Genomic DNA, 21,048 nt, shown 5'->3' on the forward strand with positions numbered 1-21,048 from the left:
AGTTATACATGCATTATCACTAAAGGAAGGCAGTCATGAGTAAATATAATTAGCTACTGTTTAGAAGGTCCCAGGTTGGAGACCTCAGTTTAACCACATCAACAGCTCCCTCTAGTGGAGAATACCGACTACAGAGGAAATTATTTTCTTCCATCAAATGTAGCATTTCTCATTGGTGGATAATCGTTTCTCTTACAAGACATTAATGAGAGCCGTGACAGACAGTGACAGGGTTAAAATGTTTTACTGTAGTGCTACAGTACGCCACAGGTATGAATGAAAACAGGCAATATTATATTCTCTGTAGTTTCATTCCATATGACAAAAATATCTGGCATGTAGAATCCCCACAACATGGCAGTAGAGTAGAAAACAGGAAAATAATGAAAAGAACAAACAAATTCAGGTGTAAATAAAGCATTCAAAGAGTCAACTTCCTTCTTGTGCTCTCCGATTCTCTCCCATTGGGTTTATCAGGACTGGCAATGGAGACTGAAATTCAAGGGTTAAAAACCAGTAAAAATCAAGATCACAGATCTGGCTTTGTGTAGCACAACCATAATGGCTTACTCGCACACATGTGCTCCTTCTCTCACACACACACGCGCACAGACGCACACACACACACGCACGCACGCACGCACAACAACCTCGCACCACCCTGGGAGAGCGATTGTCGCCCCTGGTCTCCGTCCTCCAAGCTGAATTAGATTAGGAAAGTCGAGGTTAATCACCCAATAAATACATTCTGAAATCTCTTTTTTGAAACACAAGACCTTCAGACAAATATATACAAATTGATTAAAATAAACAAACAACTCATTACTAAGTGTTTTACATCTTAAAACAGACACTTGAACGTGGAGTGGACCAAGATGAACACACAAACCCCTTCTATCAGGCCAAAGTATTCCTTTTTTTTTTTTTTTTTGTATTTTCACCCGTTCTCTCATCCCTTCCTCCATACGCTGCTTCTCTATGTAACTGATTGTACACACTAGTGTCGTGGTCTAGACGGAAAGCAGTGCTACGCTATTATCCCTTCTGTTACAGCACTACAGGCACACAAATACAAAGACACTCTGTTTGGCTCTCTGCCCTGCCTCCTTCCCATTATCCTTTCCCCCTACGTGTCACTACAAACACACACAGTGCTCCCTGTAAACAAGTACTCTTTGTCCTTTCGGATTATAAATACTGTTTTGGTAAAATCATCATCATTAAAAGACGAGATGGAGTGTATTTAAGCGTACATCGATACAAAACGCACAGAATTGCACTGTTGGAAGATATTCCTTCTACGTTTGTTTTTTTTTCTTCTTCTTCGCTTTTCTTCTTCTTTTTTGGCTTCAGCGTTAAGGCTCAAATCTGGAGTGGAAGGGGTGTAGGAGAAGTCCAAGCGGTGATCTGCCTGCGCCCATAGTGCCTACTGTACTGTAGGTACGAACAACACGCATACAGGCACACTAACAGAAACAGTATTGCAGGGCAATATAAAAAGATACTAAGGAATGGTGAAACATCCTCTTTGTCATTTCTTTTTGCAAAATCATTCTTCATTTTACATTTCATTCTTTTATTCAAAATCTTTTTAGCCTATCATCCCTCCTTTTTCTGTCCAAAGTGCATGGGTGCCGGTGCTATTTCAGTCTGGCTACACTAGGGGGTGCTGTTCCTCTCTGCAGATGACTGACAGGCGGTGGCTGTGTTTATTGCTTTAATGTCCATGCTGCTCCCCTTCAGAGGAATCAAAAGGGACAAAGTTGCCCTCCTAACACTGATCTGCCCTCGTCTGCTGATTGGAGTCTGTGCTTTTTGGAGGGATCTGACTCCAGATCAGTGTCGGAGGGAAACTTCTCCCCGAGGAGCAGGCTCAAGTGAAGACGTAGTTGAGGAGGAGCTGGGAGAGGAGCAGCACACAGAGGACGAGACAGTGACGGCCCGTTAGCGACACGCTGTCGTCTGTCGCCCTCTGACGAGTCAGCTGGCGACTCAGAGCCACCAGGTTCCTACAGGGAGAGAGCAGTGTTTAATAAAGCCCAGCAGGAATAAAGTCTACATGATGTCAATGTAAAATCAGTGTAAAACTATCACAATAAAACACAAAAACAACCCTTTTACACTGGAAAACTGACTGTTTCAAATTATTTTTATTTAACAGATGGACCATGTTGTATTCATCCAATAGTGGATATTAATGTGTGATTTTCTAATTCCTTTTGAATGCAAATCATAAAATGTTAACTACTTACACTATCCTTCCCCTAAACATACATATTACTTTTTCAATTGGAAACATTTCTTTGCACCAATAACAAACATATTCAAGGTCTGAACTTTTAATGCTACCCGAACTCCCTCCACATGCATGTAAATGTGTGTTATTTTCACCTCTGGATGTCCTGCTGTGTCTTCTGTATGGATGTGACGGAGGCCTCCAGCAGGGCGATATCCTTCACCTCTTTATTGCACCGAGCACACTGGTTTGAGAATCCTGGGAACATGACAGGTGAGAACATAAGACTTGTGTTCCACAACTAAAGATCTTGTTAGATTTGAGTGCGTGTGCGCCTCACCTTCATTGTCCGAAGACTCGTGTGTGGGTTCTGGTGTGGTGCTGCTGCTCTCGGTGTTCTGGCTGCAGCTGGACGGCTGGCTGCTGGCCTTCCTTCGCTTCCCATTCATCTCAACCTGTGAGACGGCAGAAGAGTCTTAGTTTGCACGTTATTCGAACTTCACTGCATGCAAATTGACAATGAAATGCGAGGTGATGCAACAAAGATGGGGGTTTTGCTGTCTGGGCATCTCTGCTGTGAATAACAAGTGAGAAAGAAAGGGGCCGACCAGGCTCGTTAGTGATTTTCGAGTACCTAAATATCAGGCTTAGTCTTACTTGACAGGAAGCAGTGCAGCCTTCCTTTTGATGAAATGTCAATGACACAGCCATCAATAATAGATCAACACAGCTCTAGTCTGGAAGAGAGTGATTGTTCTGGCTAACCTTCTGTTGGCTGGCCCAGCTATGGCTGTAGGAAAGTCCGTTGTGTTGCCTCTGGTTTTTCTCGTGCGTCTGAACCACTCCGTCCTTCTCGAACTGAACCAGACAGCGCTCAGGGTCCCAGGGCCGTGTGCTGCCAAACAGGACAACATAATAAGCTTGTGGAATTTGAACGTGAACATGGCATTATTTCCATGTCTTTCCTTACTCTACAGCTAAAGCTCGTTATACTGACCTGAAATTTAAAGTAAAAAAGGTGCAACCGTGTGCGTCAATAGCGTGTGTCGTGTCCAGTGTTTTATTTGCTTGGTGTGAGTGTGTTCATACTCTATGTGCCTGTAGGTCCACTCGGAGGTGACGGGGTCCTGATGGAAGAGTCGTGAGACGGAGGGTTTGTCTCCTCTCTCCCTGGCCTCGGCCCGCTGAGCTTCCTCCAGCACAAACTTCTCCTGGGTGGCTCGCAGCTGGTCCCGATCCATGATGGCGCTGGTCACGTGCTGCCACAGTCTGTCGGGAGCACATCAAAATGACGTGAACACGGGCATGCGTGTTGCACATGCAAGCAGTAAATTGGGAGCTTGTGATGTGGTTACAGATCTTTCTCACAGCGGACATGTTCGTCATGAACAGGTGTGGCTAGTGTTAATAAATGCAGGTGTACCACTTTCAGAGCCCTGGTTGGTTGGTTCCATGACTGGCAAACCCACACTGATAACATTGTTAACGTCACCTGCTTACCTACAACATTTTTGTTGTGACAAACGAGGTGTTTGTTTCATAAATTAAAACCTCCAAATATAGATTAATGATGGATTGACATACATAGGTGACATATGAATCGACTTGAGCCATGAGCACGTTACCTTTCAGACTCAAACTCTCCCTGCTGGTCTATTCGCACCACTTGTCTCTTGAGGCGGCTGCTGCGAATGTCTGAGCTCGGGTTCCACAACGTCTCCTGCTGGCCCGAGCGCTTCTCATGGATGAACACCTCGTTGTCCTGAATCCAGGACGGCAATACAATGTTGTGTTACTTTACATCCCATGCCACTAGAAACATACAGTTTCTCTTAACAATTTCCAGACCATAAGATGATCAAAGTCATTTTCAAACCCTTCCAATACTCAACTTATTTTGATCCTTCAGCCCGCTGTGAGAGCCCTCTAAATGGGCTCCTCTACTTGTCTTCCTGCTGCTCCTAAATCCTCTAATTACCAATTTGGTCTCTAATTACTACAGAGAATCACTAAATACTGAGCGGCAGTAAGTAAGTGGCAGAGACGGATGCTGAAAGACGGACTAAAGAGGGAGTTTGAGATGGCAGGTGGCCAGGGACAGAGGGATAAAAACTCTCACCCAGTGTCCATCAACGGTGGCCAGTAGCTCCTCTCCCATAAAGATCTTCCCGCTGATCTGATTCACAGAGCAGGAACCTCCAAGGAAAGGCTGCAAAGTGTCAAAACCTTTACTTAAACTGCTGGTATCCCAGAATGTACAGCATCAATTGCAGATTTAGTAAAGCAAGTATTATAATCTAAGAAAAAAGAACGAGTCCGTGTGCATTTACAAATATTATTGATGTTGACTTAAAAATATACCTTGAGTTTGAACTCCAGCTCTGTGAAACATTTTGTTTTCTCACACTCAATGGTAACCTTCCCACCAAGCTCTAGTGTCATAGTGCCGTACAGGATACCTACAGGAGACACAGACACAGTATTACAGCAACAGATCAACAGCACATTGATGAACAGAATGGAAATGAGAAGAATAACTGAATTCACTTTTCCACCTGACAACCTCCTCCTTCTGTAATATACGCCGTACCGATCGTCTGTGAGTAAAGAACTTATCACTCCAACCATGTAATTAGCTGACAAATGGACTCGGTAGTATTAACGGGGACACTGAAGGTTACCGTTAAAATTGGATTGTTATTAACATAACAGGATTAAGAGGGACAGCAACACTAAAATGGACCTTTTGTCTAAACGATGTAAGTAAAACCCTCCACAGAACGTTTTTATTTTTCCCCAAAATAGATGATGCAGTATTAAGAAGATTTTGGGACGCTACTGCCAAAGTTAACAGCAACAAGGTCATGGACAGACTAATTAGTGGTCACAGTCATCAGTATTTAATTGAGGGCTATTACCTTTGCAGTGAGCATACGGCATGGTGATGACATACTCTTCGTCCCTGCCCAGGAACAGCAGCCTGGCTTTGCCATCCAGAATGGCCGACAGAGAGGTACCTACAACAGCATGAGGACAGTCACAGTGATTAGAGAACACATTTTATTTGTAAACCCCCCTTAAAAACTTATATACTCACAAGTCATTTGATTTTGTTTGCCTCTAAGCAGAAACATTAATCTTGAGATGCATGAACAGGATCAATGGGAAACAGGAAATGATAACCATTTCTACCCATAACTTCATTATGTCCTTGGATGACTTCTGTGTAGGTCTACTGGCACATTAAACAAACATTAAATATTGTATTATGCTGTGTACCGTAGAACTTGGATTTGGCCAGGATGCTGCCACTGATAGAAAAACCATCCTTCCTATTGCAGACATAAAAGGCAGAGATGGGCGGATGGTGGGATACCTGGCAGAGGGAACGGAGAGAGAGAGAGAGAGAGACAGATATTTGAGCAGCAGTGTGTGAAAAAGAGGTGTCAGATACCCTCTGGCACACATTATTTTTACACCCGCTGCATTTCACAGGTTTGTGCTCTGTGAGTTTGCCAAAATGTGCTAAATATTTCACACTAGGAATGAATCACGTCCTGTGCATTTACACATTCCGGCTATGAATTTTCACCTGTTCGGCTATGTAGAAAGTGCAGCTGTCGGTTTGAGGATGAAGCCAGCAGCAGCGGAACGTTTCCCCCAGGATTGGGTTGTAAGGCTTCTTCAGACCCTGGAAAATGCAAACACATTAGCATTAAGGTAAGCAGCTTCTACCACAAGATGTTGAGCCTCCTTCCAGGAGAGACTGTGACTGAAAAACAGAACGGAGAAATGACCATTTACAGAGTAGTTTACCATGCGAAAGCTTTGGCAAACACCAAACAGCTGAATCTTCTGCTTACTGCTGATCTTTGAGATGGTAAAATGGAATTTGAAAGACCACTAAGGTAGTAATGCTATAGCTACCTACCCATCACTTTTAAAAAGTATTTATCTAAATACAGGTGCTGCACCTTATAATCAGGGTTTCCCTATATTTGGGCCATTATGATACCAATTTGCCACCTGATGAAAACAATCTTACCTTGGGCTTCTTGTAGAAGCCAGACAAGTACCACCTCAACACCTGCTTGATCCGACCGTATGCACTCTCCTCCAGTGCAGCTCTGTGGGAGGAAACATGGTGAAGGGGATGGACACGGTTAGAACAGGAAAATCAGACAGATAATAATCCCAAGCTTTATCTTACTTTGACGGAATATGTACACACTCTTATGGACACACACACACACTTCAGTAAGGGTTAAAGTAGAATTTGGCAGGCTTGGCAGGAATAATTAAACATTTCCAGTTAGAGGGGCCAGAGGGGGGGGGGGGGGGGGGGGGGGTCCAGGCTTAATATTAAAGGGGTCACTGCACCCACCCCCTTGCCCCATTTTTCTCATGAAGAGTCATGTCTATTTTTGTATAGTCAGCTGTTTTAACACACACATACCCCTGTGTATGTGTGTTCTGTGACTTATTAACCGTATCTACAATAATTGAGCATCTTTGAGCTCGCCTGTTGTCTCGCTTCTAGCGGGGGATTCTCTGTAACATCTGGTTAAGTGTTGCAGGGGAAATGACTGTGGGGTGAGTATCTCGTTGACTGGAATCAGCTGGGAGGAACACCAGGCTGCAGCACATCAAAAATTAACTTGCTTGATATTATTATGTCTCAAACTGCCAATCAGATGTATTTACTATCCTTCTGTCCCACTTTCACGCCTGATTATAGTGACTTTAAGTTATACTGACTGTGAGAGCAGATCAGCATGGTAGTAGTAGTCAGACAGCTTGTCCAGGAAAGAGCGGGGCTCCAGGATGAAGGTGGGAAGCACCACCTTGGACAGGTCCATGCCTGGCCGCAGCTGCTTCAACAGGGTCCAGATCAGACCCTTGTTCTCCTCTGATACAGTCTCCACCTGGGACGCCTCCCCAGCCTGAAGTAACACATACAGATATGAGTGCACATGAGTGGGGGTACCTTATAGTCACATCGGTGGCTCTCCAGACGGAGCGGTTGAAACAAATGGGACATATAAAGAGAGGATTTCCGTTACATTTGAATTCATATTAGGCCGTGGCAAGTAAGAGAAGGTACTGATGGATACAGAATGCCTGGAGTATAAGAAACCGTGCTGCTGTGAGGGAACTGTAACTGTGACAAAACAATGCAGAGCTCCCCGACATAAATACTGTGACTGAAACCGCAACTCACCTCAGCCATCTCCTCTGTGCTCTGCTCTACATAGGCTGTGGCCTGTGGCCCCGGGGACAGCTCGTCCGATTGGTCCATGTCGCTCTCTTCCGTCAGCCTTCCACCGTTCTCATTGGCCGTAGTGTCCCAGTCATCGTGAGCCTCGCGCTCCGATTTGTCTGAAAAGCCGTCATGCTCCATGTGGTGATTGCCCAGCAGCACAGTGTCATTTAACCTAATGGTAACAGAGGAGAAGTGCACAGCAAGGTTAGAATTATATTAAGCAACAATCAATGGTTTTATTTCTACTGCATGTCCAGTTTAGACAAGGATGAAATACTGTAATAAAATACAGACAAATAATAATCCTAGGACTTAATGAGGTGAAGCTTCTCAGTCATCCAGGTCATGGTCATCTTTGAAACCTTTTTTTTTTTAACTCTAATCCAAGAGTCTTCTTCAGTTCTAACTGACTAGTGGGGAGTTTAGGTATTTACCGTATTTTAGGGTCAATAATACTGTGAGAGGCATGTGACTCCTAGACCCTCCCAGACCTAAACAAAGTCCAGTTGCCAAAAATAAAGCTTTCAAATTAGGTAGTTCCTCTGTAAAAAAAAATATATATATAGATATATTTTGATATATTTGACAGGTTGTATCTTCACATCACATGTTAAGTAACTGGTGTCATAAGCGGCTCTCATAAGCATGTCAGCAAGTCATTACCAGTGACGAGTCAAGTGAATGTAACTTTAGGAATGTTTAATGACCTTGATTTGACATTAAAGACATGAGTAATGTCACATGACATTACAAACATCTTGTTTAATTTTTACTTCAGGGCTGCCAAAGCTATGAGAATTAAGGCAATCTATAAACAACTAAAACATTGCATAGATTTCTGAGAAAAACAGATATAACCTGCAATGAACCTTCAAGGCTCAGGTTGACCTTTAAATGTGTAAAACCTGGCTGACCTGGATGTATTAAGTACATTTGACCTGCCTGCCTGCATTTTACACACGCTGTTATGTATACACACACACACAAAATTGAGAGATTACTCATTTAAACGGTATGCTATGCTGGTAAATAATTGTCTCAACGTTGAATGTTTCAGTCTTGGCTGCATCAAACCGAAACCTCAGTTATCAGCACTCCAAAAGCAGAACAAAGTTGGAAAAAAAGGGGAAACAGTGAAGAAAGTCACGCCTCAGCTTCTAAATAGCCAAAGACAAGGGAAGCAAAAATGAGGGAAGCAAAGAGGGAGGGGTGGGGGTGAAATCAATAGCTCAGAGGGAACATCATGGTTCCAATCCTACAGCCATTTTACAAGTCAGACAGTGGACGTCTGTGTACTCTGGTGGGTGCACATGTCCAAAAACATGTTCAAAACAAGCAGACAATTGCAGACATGAAAGCATGCGTTCTCAAAAGGTCTCAAATCAGGCATCGCACATATCCTCTAAACTTGGTATGGAACAAATACAGTCAAACAGGAGTCAGTGGAGGATAATTGTAGCGTGTCATAAGCTCTCAAACCCACCTAAGTGATGGGATTGTGGTCACAGAAAACAAGGCAACAGGGAGTTCAATTTTCAAAATGCCTGAAGGCTCGACAAACGAGAACAGTCACATTCCTGAGGACTCTGAATCACCAGTAACGTTATTTATTAATCCAAACACACCCTGGATCACATGCGGCTCTCCTTACCTCAAAGACATACAGCGTACAGACAAACTCTTCCTCAGGAATCAAAACACCACAAACGACGTTACCAGTAAATCCCAACACAAGCGCAGTCTGTCCTTATCTCTGCTCCTGTGGGCACGTAAATGCTTTTAATCTAAAAAAACAAACAAAAATGCCGTTTGGCTCCCTCGACTCTGCTTCCTGAATGTGTGTCGGATGTGCACCGTTCTGTCTGTGTGCCAATGCGTGTGTGTGTGTGTGTGTGTGTGTTGTGTGCGGGCTTGCAACGGCTGCCGTCTCTTTCTTGGGTGTGTAAGGTTCTCATTTCATCTTCCTGCTCCTCTGTCAGTCATGTGATCGTACGGGCTGCTGTGACTGGCTGGCAGAGGAGCAGGAAAGGAGGGAGAGCTGGGATGGATGGCCAGAGGGAGGGTACAGCTATGGAGGAGGGAAGAAGGCGAGGAGGAGGGGGTGGGGATGTCTAGAATTGCAAACAGCATTCAAGTGGAAATGGGAAAATAACTATGATAGATAGGTAACATCTATAAATCAACAAAGGCAGATGAGGTAGCATTTAAAGACCCTGTGTTGCTGATAGTAACACTGCAACATACACATTTTTGTTTCCCCTATATTTAAATCGGAGTTTTGTATAGCTACAAACACTCTAATGGGCGTAAGCTGTCTTGCAGATAAAAAGCTGGGAAACAACTACGTGTTCGACTGGCATTCACTTTTCATGTCAGCTTAGTCACTATTTAGGCAATCATTTCAGAATCTGTATTGAATGTATAACTTTGCAATAAAAATCTATTTTTGGAATATTTCATAGACACTATAAATTCAGCACATCAAACTGACAAGTTTTATAAGGCTCTAAAAGCCTCAGCAGTTTTTTTTTTTACAACATAAATCACCGTTTGGAAGACATTTTCACACTCAAAGACTCTTCTATCCTGCTATTTTTAGTAACATTCTCTCCAGGGCCCAGGAACGCAGGATTTTAACCATTTCACAAAGTGCTACTTTATACACACAATGAAGCAAAGCTAACTACCAGAAGTTTCCACACTCAAACGTTCAAATGTAAAGAAGATGACCACATGAGAGGCACAAGCTAGAGTCACACTCCTATATAATCATACGGCATTTCCTCAATGAAACAAAATGACACACCACAGTATACTGGTATAATTGGCAGAGTGCTTACTGTAGCTGCTTCCTACAAGATCAGATGGTTTCCAATATAAGCCGCCAGGCTAAATGTAAATGTTTAACAATGGCCCAGAGTCAGTTGCCTGGGGCAACTGGGAAAACATACACTCAAGGCATTATTATCATTCAAAATTGCAGAATCACCTTTTCTTCGATCATGCTGACCCTGTTTTTGTGTTTATGTCACATCAGGACATAAAGTAATGTTTATACACTCTTTACTGCTCTTACTGTTCATATCCATAACTATATATGACTCTATTATGTATACCTGCCTCTAACTAGTAGTTCTTACAGTTTAATGGTACCGTCTCTGGAAAACCAGATACAGAGTAATATCTATTAAAATACATTTTTCTTATTTTCTTTATAATACAGTCTTATATAATGCTTAATTTGGCACCTTTGAAGCAAACACACATTTAAAGTTCTGGTTTTACAAGGTTACAGTTTTCTAATCCAATGGCAAATACGTAGGATACAATGTACGTAGTACCTGACATTATATTAGACATGCTTCCCTGAAAATATACACAGGTTAAAGGAGATATTTACTACATTCAAAGCATTAATATAGCAAAGATGCAGAAGCATAGCACCCACACTCGTTTCCCCTCAGCTAAACACTGTTAGCTCTGCCAGCACGTTTGCCGTAGTTCTACATTTTACGCCCTACAGAGCTGTGACAGCTAACCTTGTCTGCTGCATTGGGTTCCAGTGTTTTTAAGAATATTTCTGGAAATTTCTTAAGCTGCTATTCTGAGTTAAACACCAGGGACTGCAAAGATATTTTAAACATACCGCTAGGGAATTTCTGACTGCATAAATAAGTCAGCGTAAACGTTTTTGGTAGAAATACCAACAGTCTTGTGCATGAATGTGCAAGTACAACAACTTGGAGTATGATTACAGGAAACACAAATCATCTAACTACTAATACATGCAAAACTGAGCTAAATTATACGCGAGTTGTCAGTGTATGCAGCTGTACAAGTGTCCAAGTACTTACTGAAGCAGCTCTGCATCAGTGAGTGTGGTAGACTGCAGCAGGTGGAGTATATGGGAGGACTCGGAAGATGTGCTGATATCCCCTTCTTTCCCGCCTTTGGCTGTCAGCTTGTAGAGGCTGGAGCAGCTGAGAGCCAGCTCCAAGGCATCCATCCAGCACCGCCCTGGAGGGACAGACACATTTAGAGACTGGAAGGAGGGCATTCAATAAATAATTCATTGAAAACACTAGATTGTGCACGTCCAACCGAAACAACCGCACACAGGCCTCACCGTCGGACTCAGATGCTGCTCGGAAGATCAGGTAGTTGCTGGGTAGGGGCTGTGTGATGGAGCCAACGTTCTCTCCTTTGGGACCCTGAGCATATGGATGAAACGGTGAGTCACGCTTCATTCCACTTCAGTCATGTTGTACCAACAGAAGCAAAAGGCTCTCTCAAGGGCCATGAGCATAAAGGAGCACTTAACAGGATCATTATCTCTTGAAAATGCAAACTACTGGGTGAATAAAAATGAAAGGTAAAAAAAAAAAGCACTGACAAGAGTGAGCATCAATATGCACTGCAAAATGAACATAAATTATTACAGATCTGTTGTCTCACTATGACCACTTAAGTCTTCTTTTCATCATTTGTTATTGCTGGATTTATAAAAATGCCAGTGAGCCTACAAACATGTCTGACCTTGACAGCCCAGATGGATTTGTCCAGTGGGTGAAAAAGCTTGAAGCAGAATCCGTCCTTCTTCGAGGGTCTCTCAATCAGTTTGCATGCACTGAGCAGGATGGTGCCCACCCAGTGGTCCGATTTGGGGGTCTTATAGACCAAAAGAACTCCGGGCTTCAGGGCACACCACAGCTTGGTCCAACTCTTTAATGAACCACGGATCTAAAGAAGGACAGGGGATGATAGAGTGATTCAGCCCAAATGTGCAAATTACAACTAGGATTATAATGAGCAAAAGGCATAAATGACAGATGATACAAAGTCTGAATAATGTGTCTCTAGAGATAATCTATTCTGGTGTGTTCCACATTGTGGAATAATGTAGTAGCTCTGTCTAATAGACAACATCCCCTCACCTTTAGCCAGTTGGACATGATGACAACACTGGGATCCTTTAGTGCACTAAACAGCTCTTTAGTTGCCCGTTTCTTCTCCTGCCTATAATTCTGCTTTTGGACCTGTGAAACAAGACAAAGGCATATGAATGAGTCATCAGTCTTACTAGTCACAGGACTGAACAGGGAGTACCAACACTAGGTGGAAGCAGAGTCAACCAAATTCTAGCGCTCACACCGTCTTTGGTTATCATTAACATGTACGCATGCATACAGGTGAATTAAAAAAAGGTTCCTGAATGGCTTGTGTCCCAATGAGCTGACAGAGTTACTTAAGAGCTAAATCACATGCACTTCACGATGCTACCATTTTCATACTAATGCTCAACATTTTGCACAACTGTCTCATGTTAAGAAGGTGATGTGTACCTTGAGAGACTCCTTCCGGGCCAGTTTCTCTGTGGGGGAGGGGCAGTCCTTCTCAACACCATTAAACATCCTGGTCTCAGACTTGAGGAGGGAGGAGAGATGACAGTCAGCCAGCGAGAAATTTTTAAACTTCACAGGCGGTTCTGGTACATAACCACTTGTTCTCTATGCACTATATCAATAAGAATCACAAAATTTGGTGAAGCCACACATGCGTTTAGTCTTGTCTACTTGTGTCAAAAGAAGCCTGTTATAAAAATACACCATGCAAGCTTAAGGCTGTGCCCAGTCTCCAATTGTCCCATAATGGCTTTCAAGACTGAAGAAAGGGCAAAGGCCTGAGATGCAGCTGCGCCTATGAAATATTCCACATATAAACAGGCGAAATTGTGAGATGTGGCAAGGCGACAAAATGAGGAGACGAGACAGAATGAGATAACCCAGTTGCCATTGGAAACATTTATTTACCACTACTAACTAGTATTACTAAAGAACGGAACAAATTGTTATAATTACTTCAACACAGGCAGAAGCAGGGCATTAAACATCTGGGGCACATACAAGGTTAGTGGTAATAAAGACACAGTTCCCACCATGGCCCTGATATAACTGTATTAGCAAGAATCTGGCACTACGATAAGCATCATGATACAGGGGTTACGATTCAATATATTGCCTTACTGTAAGCAAGGCGTATTATAATGATAGTTTAAAACCTAATTTTAGGAAAACTGTCATGATATAAAAGGACACACAACTAAATGCATATAGTTATCTAATGCAAAACATTGGGATCTGCATTAGCATTTATCAAAGTCCCTGAAACATCCAACATCACGGCAAACTTCGAGAGAGCACATAAACTATATCTTTGAAAATGTAATAAAGTGTTGACTGAGTTAATCTTTGCATGCAAACTAATATCATTATTGATTATGTTTTTTTTGAGAATCAATTGACTATAACAAATCATAATATTACAATACAATACTGAATCCATATTTTCTTTACACCCTTAGCTTTTATAAAATGTATAATGTTGCAGTGTCATGACGTAAAACTGTTATTAATTCCTGGTTTGTTAGCACTGATTTATCAAATCTGATTTCATGTTGAAACAAAAATCACAATCTTGTATATTTAATGATAAAAAATAGATAAATAAAATTGTAGGTTTGTCCAATATCTCCAATAATTTTAGTTTGCTAATGCTGCAAACAATCAGAGGGGGAAAAAAAATACAAAAGGACAGGGGCTCACCTAATGAGTCATTTAGAGTGAGCTGCCCAATCAGTATCTGTGTTCTTACCTTGCTGCCTGGTGATTGGGCAGGACTAAGTTCATTACTCAGCATGGAGAGACCGTTCCTGTCTGTGTCACTGCCTGGTGGGAACCCACAACACACAGTCACATACAAATGAACTCCGCAAATAAACCTGCTGACAGACAATTAAAGCATGGCAGCCCCGGAAGCAGATCGTAAGCAGCAGCTGAGGTTTGTTGATTTGTATGGACTAAGTACAGTACGCCATCATTTCACAGACATTAGACGCCACTGGCACACGTCACTGAAATATCTTAATTTGTTATATTCACACTTCATTCGTCGGCTTTGACCTCTTGGCCTTTTTACCTGGGCTGAGGTTGTAGAGGTCGTTGTCTCCTCCATAAGACAAGTTCCGTGTGAGGGTGCGAGGGTCAATTTTGGGTGGGGAGGTGGTGCTGGGGCACAGAGAAAACCTCCGATGGAACAAGTTTTCCTCCTTCATCCTGACAACCTGCTCGTCCTCTAAGGGAGGGGGAGAAGTGCAGAGGGAAGACAGGAGGGAAGGGAAGATTTGGAAAAGGAAGGAGGGAAAAAAAACAATCTGATTAGAAAATGTTCCGACATTTTTGCATGAATGCATTTGTTCATCAAATATTAGGATTCAAAAGAATGCAAGTGACAAATCCTGTCCTTGTAGCTCTTCTTCTTTTTGATATTATCTTACTTGCTCTTTCTCCGTGCATCACTAATGCTGAGCTCTTAAACTCCACCCTCGTCTTTCTCTTTGCATATAGCTATCATTCTGTCGGGACCCCCGCCCTTTCTCGCCTCTCTAACACTAACAAAGACCTACTGTACCAGGACATGTCAGCCTGTCAACATAATAGCACTGTGCATGGCAGTGACAAGCAGTTCAGACTGCACATTGTCAGTGTATATGACAGATAGCGTCTCCAACCAAGTTCAGTCACTCGGTCGACAGAGACTCACTGTCCGAGAGGACCCCCACCACCATTGGTGCGACTCCTTCCTCCTTACAATCGGCCTGCATCAACAGGCTTCACTTCGGAAAATGACTTAGCTCCCAGAAATGTTTCTTCTACAGTCATTCCCTTGATATCCATCAACTAATGAGATGCACATCTCAGCACACAAAAGGGGACAAATGCAGCGATGGCAGATGTGGGCAGTATTCAAGCTGTAGCTCTGCGGCTTCGTGTTGTGAATTTACAGCAGTGAGTGGATTAGTCATATTTTTAGGCCACCATGCCCACACAAAGAAGACAAAAACACATACAAGAAACCATACAGGAATACAAACAGAGAAATAACCGTGTCAAGAATTTAAGTCTTCTGTGTGTTGTTAATGACAGGTTTTCTTCTTTGATACCCAGACACACTTCTGCTCTCTCTCTCTTTTGCCTTGTTTTCTCCTCTTCTGAGCTCTGTAACTATCGACAAGTGGCAAACTATTTATAGCATGTTATTAACAACTGCTGAGGGTCACGGCTGTTTCAGACAGATTTAAACACAATGCTTTTTTTTTGCCTAACGGGAGGTGAGGTGACACGAACCAGAGCCAACTGTAAAACACTGAGGTTAATGGAGCTGTTTCCACCTGGGTCTGTCTGGAAGGCCACACTGTTCTCTGCTGAGATCGATATAATCCCATTCATTTTATTTTAGTGCAAAAACAAGACCCTCTGACTTCCAGCCTACAGAGCAGACTCGCCTACAAGATCTCAATTACAACATCCAAGAAGAGCGCGTTGCATAATATTCATTCATAGAACATTTTCACGGACTGATTCATCGTTTGACTCTCCCACACCATTGAAATGTGATGAAACCGGTGGATGAGGAAAACGCGTTAATAATGGTAGAAGTAAAACATGTAGGTTGACTGTGGCTTAAACTGGAAACCACATGAAGTGCGGGAGGAGTCTTGGCGGTTAACAAACTGCACCCTCCCTCTTCAAGTAGGTTACATATATGCACATATTAAAAATGCACAAGCACTCTCACATCCGTATACTCGACAAACCACTCCCTGCCTCCCTCCTGTTTTTACCCTGCCTATGTGACTCATTCTGAGTCTGACTCCCTTTTCATTTATGATCTTGCAATCCCTTTGGTACATTTCTTCCTCCTGCCCTCACCTCCTTTGTCCTTTCATAGAGGTAGCTATGAGCAACCAAGATATGAGATGGAAAAGTTACATTTGTTCCTACAGAAAAGGAGCCTTAGTTGTCCTTGTGGAGCAGGTCTATAAATAGTACTCCATTGCTGCAGTGCATGTGTGCATGTGTAGTTGAGTGCTGAACCCAGAGTGCGGTGCAGGCTGCATGGAAAAGAGCATGAAGCTTTAGCGTTACACAACAGTAAACACAATGGGCTGCCAAACTGTATAAGGACAGGCACACATGGAGAATTAATACCAGTTACAGTGCAGGGCCAGGCCCTAGGGCGGGTCAAGATATGGGCAGACATGGAGACAGACAGAACAAACCAATCACAGCTGGTTCTCACAGCTGCAGGGCGGAGATTTGCTGGACTGTGTGTGTGCGTGTGAGCATATTACGCAGTCTAGACTGGGCATGGGTGTGGAGTCCCTGCATGCTTAATGTGTTAGTATCGTGTGGGCCTGTCATTGAGCATATACGGAGGCCGTCCCATTAGTGTTCGTGTGGCGCTTGTAGAATGACGCAAGCGTAGAAAACGAGTGTGTGGACGGGCATACGTGACCGTGAGTGTGTGCTTGCCTTGTTGCTGCAGACCGAAGGGAGGATTACACATGCACACGATGTAGTGCCAAAGGAGGGAGAAAATACTCCCCTCCAATCCCAGCAGCAGTGGCTGAGCTTTGAGTGCGCATTGCTCACAAACACACATAATTTAGCACACGAATTACACACACCCACAAAGGTTTTGTTACAATCTTACAATAACTAAGACACAAGGATATTTGAAATTTAATAACAGCACACTGTTTCCGTGTCCAAATTTAAATCAAAACATTACAGGCTACTGTATGATCGGGTTGCAAAGTTGAGTGATGGCCTTTCCAGAAGTGGGCGAAGACACACAGTGTGTGTAATAGAGAAGCTATCACTGTGAGCGGAAGCATAACTGGACATCAACAGCAAAAAAGGAAATTCAGATATCAGTGGGACCCTCATAAATACAAATAGCTCAGATAAGTTGGAAATTAAATAATAATTGGTGGCACTTAACATCATGTGACCTTAGGGAGAACACTGAATCGGAAGAACCTTTGTTTTATTCTCCGTGAGTGAAAATATAAGGTTTTTGAGGTCACATGAGTTTAGATATTGAAAAAGGAGAAAACATGAGAGGAACCAGTCCAATGAGAACCCAAGGAGAAATTAAAGCACCATTTTGCTTGCTCGAAGCAGACACCCTTTGATTGACCTTCTATTAATACTGAAACATAACATGCATTCGTGGGAAACCTCGACTCTCACAAATCACTGTGCACCTGAAGTTTGACAAGCTAGGCTAACATTAACTCCATCTACCGCTGTCATGCTGCAAGTCTAATATTTACCCAGTGATAGGAACAACTTGTGGAAAAGATAACAGCGAGGTAGCAGCACTGGGCAAGTCAATAACACACGTTCATGCGGCACACATTAACCTTGAACTATGAGGAAGAAGAGATAAAACCACAAAACAACAACAAACTATCTGACCCACAGTAACCTTGTCGAGGTGAAAGCAAGTCTTGCTGTCACATGAGGCTTGCTCGTTTTTAGTAATCATTACACTGGCAGGTGGAGGGAGGAAAACAGAGGGAGGTCTGGAAGGGACCATGTTGACATGTTCTAACCTGTATATTGTCACCATGCATGACTGACCTAACACGAATAAATCCCAGTCTCTCTGAGGGACACACAAGGCTGGGCAGCAGAGGCTGAGAACTGAGGCTAGTTCTTAATACTATATGATATAATAAGATATAATGAAATATTAAATGAATGAAATAATAAATAAAATATACCAGATCACATTATCCTAACCAAACTAGATTCCACCCCAAACACTGTATGACAATCTGGCTGAGAAACCTTTTGGTTGTAGCACCTAGTCCGTCTTTATACTAATACCTGTAACTGTAGGATGCAAATGTTACTGTGCTTCTGTGGGTTAACAGTTAGTGTTTGTAGCTGCAATCAAATCACTGGGTTTTATTCAGCTGAAAAAGTCAAACTGGGGAGTGTTTTTCAGTTAAATTCACATTGAAACAAAGGCTACTTTTGGTTTACACAAAGTCTGGGAATCCTAAATTACACACTGACACCCAATCTGTCAACACAACATCTATTTAAGATGTCATATGGAGTTCAACTTCCCTTCCCCATTTAGTGTTGGCTCTTCACCCTGTCCCTGCTGTCATTCACCTGTCTCTCTCTCTCTCTGCTAGGCCTGCTAGCACGTAGAAGTTACGTCCTACCCGGTATAAAAACAACTTTAAAAAGGTAGCTGTGCCACTGCATCAGAAAAACGAGACATACATTCACCTGCAAGGTTTCAATATGTGATCCAAAGTCAGGTCAGTGTAACCCCCCTATTCATGCGCCGTCCATTTGGATATTTTGGAGCACTGTTGGAATGTACAGTTTAGTTATTGAGAGCAATACTCCCTCAGAGCGACACAGCATATTCTTGACTATCTGTCTGAGGAAGTGGAGCAGCAAAGAGCCAAGCACAGTGAATGTGTGAAAGTTTCTGTTTTTCCATTATTTAATAAAACATTCAGCTTAGTTATCTAGGTTACATTTTCACCAACTCCTAACATCAGCTACCGCCAATGTGTTCCATCTTATTTTTATAGGCATATTGTTGGTCTCATCATAAATCATTGTTATCCTCACAAGAGGCACTAGATAAAAAGTATTTCTTTCATCATTTTAACTCATGAGCTTGTTGATTCATACAGAAATAGAACACTGTGTCTTCAAACACCAGCCCTCTCACTTTAGTGTAGCGTCAGATAGGATTTACAACCACAATGTATTACGATATAAATCATTTTAGAATAATAAAAAAACAAAAAAACATTTCAAATTCAAATGCTTTACAGTGCAGTGCAAGTTATTGCAAAGCAGGATATTTTGAGCACTTTCCAGTTCATCAAGATTATTCTTTTCTTAGAATATGAGGGAACTGCTCCAAATTCCTGATACAGCAAACATAATACAGGACAAACTGGGTTAATTTAATGGGTGTGCTCCAAGTTAAAAATATGGCAACACCGTTGTGCCATATGATTTGAGTTCTTGGAGTTATATTTGGTATTGAGATAACTAAAAAAGTAAAGAGAAGTTATGTTTAACAGGTACTTTGTTATTGTTATGGAAAAACATTTTTAAAGTCACCCTACAAGCCCTGTGCATATAAATAATTCACCAAGTTCTGCATGGACTGATGCACTTTGCTACATTTTCATTTGCCACCATACTGTTGCCTGGGTGATGTCAAAGTTTGATGAAAAAAAAAGAAGGGGGAAGGCATCCGAATAAACTGAAGCTGACAGCTCAAGTACACCGACACACATTTAGTCCCTGACATACTGCAAATTTCAGGAACAAACCTATAATTTAAAAACTAAAAGACATACATGCTTAAAACCAACCCCCAAAACCTAGTTTATGACAGTTGATCACAAGAGCTATAAATTATTTCAAAAAAGGAAAATGGGTATAGAAATATACTATTCTTCACTGAAGGACAGTACCCACTATCAGAAGCTCAATTTCAGTGACAGCCGAACACAAATATGGCCTTGACATTTCAAATTGTGTGTGCACACTGCAGTATGTGCTAAGTGTGTGAGAGCATTGCAATTCTGACAGCCAGCATCAAGCCAGCTGTTGCTAATATGATGGCACAGATTAAGTCCAGACACTCTCTCCATCCTTCTATTGCTCCATCTGTCCTACCTTCAACAACCCCAACCCTGTTAACCCCCATCTCCAGTGACGACGGGCCTAATGGATGGCCATATGACCTAGATATACACCAATAAGCTGTCGCCAAGTACAGTATGTGCATCAACAATAAGCACCGCAATGCACTGTAGCAGACGGACCACTTGTTTTTTCCAATGTGGTACAATGGAGAAAGTGGAGATGTATACACAAGAAAGATATACATTTGTTATTCTATTTACTCATTTTCAGTGCATTCCATCCACTGCCTCTGCTGCAGAATCGCTCAAAAATTCTTTCTATAACACCAACATCCACTGGTTCAGTTCTCATTACTATTGACAAAAGAAAGATCATATCATTTTTTCATCTACTGACACATCCTCTCAAACAAACTGCTCAAAATCACAATGAATATATGAGTAATGCTCTTTCCGAGCGCAACTAAAAGAATTCAGAATCCAGGTTAAGAGCTCGACAAAGCCGCCCAGTAACACGTTTTCATTCACCAGAATCTAGCCGATAACATTTTTAAAATGCTCGCCCTAGGTCAGTCCCAGCAATTCAAAACATCGAAATATCTGGAAGTAATTAATAAGTAACAAATGAAAACAACTGTAACAACTGTGTGGAGCACACGGAAAGGCAGAACTAGGTCAACTGGGGGCTAATTTTGTGATACTCTGGCAAGATGTGTGGTTTCGTCGTTCTATTCTGAGTCTTGTGAGGTTATATTTTGAGAAAATGCCTTCCAGCCAGACTTTCCATTTGATCTTCCTTAAAATAGGAGACTCCCCTTGTCGTGTGGGGACTACAGTGGTCAATTACCATGGTGAACATTCACTACACCTACACCATTCAACCACGATCTCCACCCTGTTCTATGCAGCATGACCCTCCCTGATGTCTATAATGTACATCATGTAGCATCATGGAATACATCATGTATTCTATGACCATATTGCAACTTTCTTCATGGTCTTGCTCAT

At 42.3% G+C, this 21,048-nt stretch overlaps 1 protein-coding gene across 2 annotated transcripts in view; it reads right to left on the reverse strand.

Moving 5' to 3' along the window:
* Window positions 1-228: 228 nt before the first annotated feature.
* Window positions 229-21,048, reverse strand: part of osbpl5 (oxysterol binding protein-like 5) — a 37,407-nt gene continuing 16,587 nt past the window's right edge. Inside the window, exons 3-23 of one of the 2 annotated variants that reach the window (XM_084018065.1) lie at window positions 14,475-14,630; window positions 14,151-14,224; window positions 12,842-12,922; window positions 12,434-12,535; window positions 12,036-12,239; window positions 11,626-11,710; window positions 11,354-11,516; window positions 7,458-7,671; window positions 6,995-7,179; window positions 6,282-6,363; window positions 5,829-5,927; window positions 5,516-5,612; window positions 5,155-5,253; window positions 4,598-4,695; window positions 4,356-4,445; window positions 3,862-3,998; window positions 3,326-3,505; window positions 3,002-3,131; window positions 2,577-2,691; window positions 2,392-2,494; window positions 229-2,009 (exon numbers count right to left, since the gene is read on the reverse strand). In XM_084018065.1, coding sequence (XP_083874191.1) covers window positions 1,874-2,009; window positions 2,392-2,494; window positions 2,577-2,691; window positions 3,002-3,131; window positions 3,326-3,505; window positions 3,862-3,998; window positions 4,356-4,445; window positions 4,598-4,695; window positions 5,155-5,253; window positions 5,516-5,612; window positions 5,829-5,927; window positions 6,282-6,363; window positions 6,995-7,179; window positions 7,458-7,671; window positions 11,354-11,516; window positions 11,626-11,710; window positions 12,036-12,239; window positions 12,434-12,535; window positions 12,842-12,922; window positions 14,151-14,224; window positions 14,475-14,610 — 2,610 coding nt within the window. In that variant the 5' untranslated portion in view covers window positions 14,611-14,630 and the 3' untranslated portion in view covers window positions 229-1,873. The remainder of the gene's footprint in view (window positions 2,010-2,391; window positions 2,495-2,576; window positions 2,692-3,001; window positions 3,132-3,325; window positions 3,506-3,861; window positions 3,999-4,355; window positions 4,446-4,597; window positions 4,696-5,154; window positions 5,254-5,515; window positions 5,613-5,828; window positions 5,928-6,281; window positions 6,364-6,994; window positions 7,180-7,457; window positions 7,672-11,353; window positions 11,517-11,625; window positions 11,711-12,035; window positions 12,240-12,433; window positions 12,536-12,841; window positions 12,923-14,150; window positions 14,225-14,474; window positions 14,631-21,048) is intronic. The other variant, XM_084018066.1, reaches the window with a different exon arrangement.

This window comes from Eutrigla gurnardus (assembly GCF_963514095.1).
Source record: "Eutrigla gurnardus genome assembly, chromosome: 9".
Taxonomy (NCBI): Eukaryota; Metazoa; Chordata; class Actinopteri; order Perciformes; family Triglidae; genus Eutrigla; species Eutrigla gurnardus.